Source organism: Vigna umbellata, chromosome 2 (genome assembly GCF_029865625.1).
Source record: "Vigna umbellata cultivar VRB3 chromosome 2, Vumbellata_1.0, whole genome shotgun sequence".
NCBI classification, from domain to species: domain Eukaryota; kingdom Viridiplantae; phylum Streptophyta; class Magnoliopsida; order Fabales; family Fabaceae; genus Vigna; species Vigna umbellata.
Window position 1 is genome coordinate 36979982 of NC_142166.1, and position 4544 is coordinate 36984525.

The 4544-nt window shown below is 37.9% G+C and overlaps 1 protein-coding gene across 2 annotated transcripts; it reads right to left on the reverse strand.

The window, feature by feature from the left end:
- Positions 1-394: 394 nt before the first annotated feature.
- Positions 395-4251, reverse strand: LOC124841858 (metal-nicotianamine transporter YSL3-like). 2 transcript variants are annotated; one of them, XM_088106671.1, is made up of 8 exons: positions 4008-4251; positions 3235-3622; positions 2976-3148; positions 2689-2786; positions 2453-2587; positions 2171-2360; positions 1948-2062; positions 395-1630 (listed from the first exon to the last, which is right to left on the reverse strand). In XM_088106671.1, exons 2-8 carry the CDS (start codon positions 3614-3616, stop codon positions 693-695), a joined length of 2031 nt encoding a protein of 676 aa, XP_087962797.1. In that variant the 5' UTR covers positions 3617-3622; positions 4008-4251; the 3' UTR covers positions 395-692. The 2 variants fall into 2 exon arrangements, with proteins under 2 accessions (XP_087962797.1, XP_047174178.1); XM_047318222.2 differs by having other exon boundaries at positions 3235-3629.
- Between the last annotated feature and the right edge of the window lie 293 nt (positions 4252-4544).

A 4544-nucleotide genomic window follows, 5' to 3' on the forward strand; every position in this document is an offset into this window, starting at 1 on the left:
ATACAGAAAACAAATTAGAAATATTATGACAATTCTATGATCAAAAGTATAAACAATATACCTTTTGTTACAATTAACAGGCCCCTAACTTTTCTTTTCCCTCAGTATTCTGCTCCCTAACTTTTTTATACATCTATCTTTTACTTTCATGTTCTTCTACCCTCTTCCTTCTCTCCCCATTCTCTTTCAGGTTTAAGGTTTAAGCTAAAAAGTTTAAAAAAGAAAAAACTTTCAAACAGCTTTTACTTTATTTAAAAAAATTATTTTTTTTTAAATTAAACAAATTTAACATATACGAAACATGACTCAACCTGTACGAAGCAAAGCTTAAATTTTGGGACTAAGACCAATCTCTCCGTTTGATTTGTTTAACTCAGCATCTTTTAAAAGCCGATAGCTTAAAAGATTCAAAATTTGACATATCTCAGTAGAGTTATATGCTTAAAATTTGAAGATGTTCACTCTTACACATTTGTGCAGAGAGATTGAAGGTGTGCTCAAATTGACTACTCCCCGTAACAAAGTGTGTCAATATTTACATGGATGAAGATTCTAAGAGCTGAATTTTATGAATGTAATTGATAACAATCAAGCCTCCTACGACATTATGGCCATAATCATCGTAGCAACTACTAAGCTTGATTGCATGTGTTTCATCCTATCTATATATATTTGAATGCTATTGTGAAGTTCTAACTGGAACTGGATGAGAGGAAGCTCATGCAGATTGGTGGACGAACTTTTAACAAAGCTAGAATGGATGAAGGGAGAATCCACAATCCATCTCCACAAATCAAACCAGAAGCAGCAGCAGGAACCATCAAACTTGCTTCACTTTTGTTTAGTTTGTGCCACATAAACACAACCAAACTACCCATGCACATGTCAATGGCAAAGTAACCACCAACTAGGAAAGGAACGGCCATTGCCATTGGAAGTGGAATCCAATTCCCAACCTTTTTGGGGCCAAGATCTCTGACCAAGTTGGCTACTATGGCAAATGCAAAAAATCCATAGCAGAGTTGCAGGCAGTGCCGAGGAAGGGCAGAAAAGCCTTCCACACCAAGAATTGCCATGTTTCTATAAATGATTGCATATGGTGCCTTGTAATCCCCATTTGGGTTTCCCACATCAAAAGCCTTGTAGAAAAGGAAGAATGTGAGAGGAGCAACAACACAGCCTATTGCTGTCCCAATTGCTTGGCTTAGAAGCATTGAACGAGGGGAAGTGAAAGTGAGATGGCCAGTCTTGAAATCATGCATCAAATCAGATGAAATGGAGACAATGGATTTTATCAGGCCACACCCCACAAGTCCAGCAACTACACCGTCACTTTTTCCTGCCAAGGCTGCAAGCACAAAGAGAGCCACTTTCCCATAGTTATATGCCATGTTCATGTCTGTTAAGCCCGCACCATAAGCATTGCAGAAGCCCAGAGAGGGTGCGAAAAGATATGCAAACACCACGTAATACCACTTCAACTGGGGGAACATCAAAGGGATCACAATAATAGAAACGATGGAGAACAATATGTACCCAGCACATGCTAACCATATGGGAATGCTCTCTCTTGCAAACACCTCATTCCTTCTAAGATCATCAATAGGGAGCGGTTTCTGGTTATCTGAAACTGCAGAGCCAAAAATATTAGATTTTCAAAACGCAGATACAAGACTCACCGATATCATGAGTCACTCCTTATGGAAAATTCCTAGTTGGCTAAATGCTAAGTGCAGCTTTACACCAAATGTAAAAGCCTACATCACATGCATAGACACAACAGAAAAAGTGTAAATATTTGTTCATATGCCTTTGATTATGTCACTCTTTTTTCTTTTTGCCGGTGGTCCGCTGATGAAAGCAATTGTTTTTACATGAGAAAACGCTGTGATTAGTAAAACTTGAGAATATATTGAGGATTGACTTACAGCCTTGGAAATTACTTACATGTATTAAGGTTCTTCCTCTTCACGGAGGCGTGGATATTCGTGGCAGTGAAATAGAGGACTTTGACAAAATTGTAAAGCCCATCACCAAGAATCAATGCAATGGAAATAAAAACCTGAAGCAACAAAATGAAAAAAAGTCAAAATAAAAATCAAGGCTTCAAAAATTTAATGAACTAAAATAAGCAGTGTAGCTTTGATACAAATTCTAGCAAAATTTAGACCTTATAGCCATTAAGACTTTTCATGCTACTTTCTGGTATACTTGCGGGAAACCATTCTCCTTTTAGTCCCCGGATTAACGGCCACATAATGCCCCATGAAATCACAGCACCCAGAAGCAAGGATAAATTTACAAGATGGGAACAGATCATTCCTGCTCCGACATAAGTCATGCTGAAATCAAAATAGAATCTGCCAAGTTGAAGCGCTTTAATCAGAAACCACGAGCAATTATTTCAGTGTTCAGAGACTATTCCTACTTGAATAAAGACAAAGGAGCATACGAATTTTTCCATGCTTTCAATCCAAAAGTGGGAAACTGAACAAATCCACAACTATCTCCACCCGTATAAAACCATTGAAAGAAAGCCCAGAAGAAACTGGCTGAGAAGAATTTCAAGAAACCATGAACCTGCTTTCTGCAAAAGTTGAATTGGTTGAGCTCTAATAAACATTCACCTGGTCTAACTTGTAAATACCAAAAACTTTAGTAGTAGGGCAAAACAAAACATGTTCATACTTGGCCATCGCATCTCCTTTAGGAGTATGGAACCCGTTGATAAGAACAGCAGTAGCAGTTCCACTTGGATAAGTTAATTTGTAGTCTATTATCATAATCTGTTAAATTACACAAACTTCATCAGCACCTCCACTCAACTCAAGCAGAACCAAAATCCTTAAAAGTGAGACCGTCACTTCTAAATGACAGTACAAGACAAATAAACATACAAAAGAACAACATCTGGACAACTGCTTGCATTAAATGACTATGTGAAACATCATATAACTCATGACTAAATGAAATACCTTTCTAATGGGAACCAACGCCAACAACCCAACAAAGCTGGTGACAAAGAGAAAGCCTGTCATCCATCCAATCCCAGGCTCCTTAGTACTCGAAGGATTGTTCCCCTCTGTATCAAACCCTGCTTGCTCATATGTCTTCCTATTCAAACCCAAGAGGTAAGACCCAAAACCACCTACAGTTATACAAGTTCAGTTCAATACACACACTATCATTTACACAAACACAAGTTAAAAGTTCAATTGAAAAAGACCCACCCACCTCCAACCGCGATGCTATAGCAAGCGACTGCACAAGTCTGGATTACGGTATTCTCCTGTCTAGTGAATGGTGTTGAAACAATATTGGCCTTTGCAAGAATCTTAGTCCAAGCTCTAATGAACACAAAACCAAGCAGAGCAGCCGAGACATTGAGATTCGGGACTAACCCAGTTGTGAGGTTCAACTTCATCACAATCACACTATAAATTGTTCCAATCAGAAAGCTAGCTACCAGTCCCCGAATTGTAATCTGTCTTGGCCATGGTGCTATTCTACTCACGTCATCAGGCACAACCGGAGCCTCTTCAATATCTTCTCTTCCGAGATTCTCAATCTCCTTGAGTTCTTCGTTGCTTGTTGCATTAGTACCCATTGGATTCATCAAATCCTAAACCCTGATTGAATGATCAGTCACCACAGAAATGAAAACGGGACAACGGGCACTCAATCAGAGGGGGGGAGAGAGAGAGAGAGAGAGGATAAAAGCAATATTCAATGATTGCTTAACAAACCAGGTTTGGGGACAACATATAAAGAAACAAGATTTATTACAGGTTCGCGATTCCGACAAAACAATAGAGTAATATCAGAAAAATAATTTTAAAACAGTTTACAACAACAAAAATATAGAAAGAAAAGTGGAAAAGTTTTGAATAAGAAAACAACAGAAAAAAATGAATCAGAATCGGACTCGAGGGTTCGAATATCTGATGCCACGTAAGAAAAAAAGCAGTGATGAGTGAAAGATGAAACAGGGTCAAACAAGTTGTTACCTCACTACTCAGTTGCGTATAGAAATTCCAATGATGGAGAATTGAATCTCTGGGTGGTGGTGACAGGGACCAGTGCTTGAATTGAATTGTGAAACGGAGAGAATAACTAAGCGCGTGGAAAGAAAGCCACAGAAACGACGACGCAGAAGAGAGGTAGAAAAGAGTGGAGGGAGGTAAAGATTGAGAGGGGAAACGCGGAATTTATAATTGTCATTGGAACCAAAAGCTAGCTAACCTTAGAAGAAACTTTGGGTCTGTGTGGCTGCATGTAGTAGTACAACGTAGTGGGTGTTGTACTGCAAATGATGTTTTTGTGAAGGAACAATTATTTGGGTAATGATACTCTTACAACATTTTTTTGACAATATTTTAAAATTATTTACGTGTCATTCTGTGGTTGATCTAAAATTATTCCCTAATCAATAATAATAATCATAAATACTAATATAAACCAATCACATAATGATTCGTAAAAAATGTTAAAATGTTGTAAAAAAAAATATTGTCAAAGTATTATTATTCTAGAGATTTTGTACT

Coding starts and splice junctions, on each gene's coding strand:
- LOC124841858 (XM_088106671.1), bottom strand. CDS start 3,616: ATGAATCCAATGGGTACTAATGCAACAAGCAACGAAGAACTCAAGGAG. Junction 3,149..3,234: donor CTATAGCATCGCGGTTGGAG/GTGGGTGGGTCT, acceptor GTATAACTGTAG/GTGGTTTTGGGTCTTACCTC. Junction 2,787..2,975: donor CGTTGGTTCCCATTAGAAAG/GTATTTCATTTA, acceptor GTAATTTAACAG/ATTATGATAATAGACTACAA.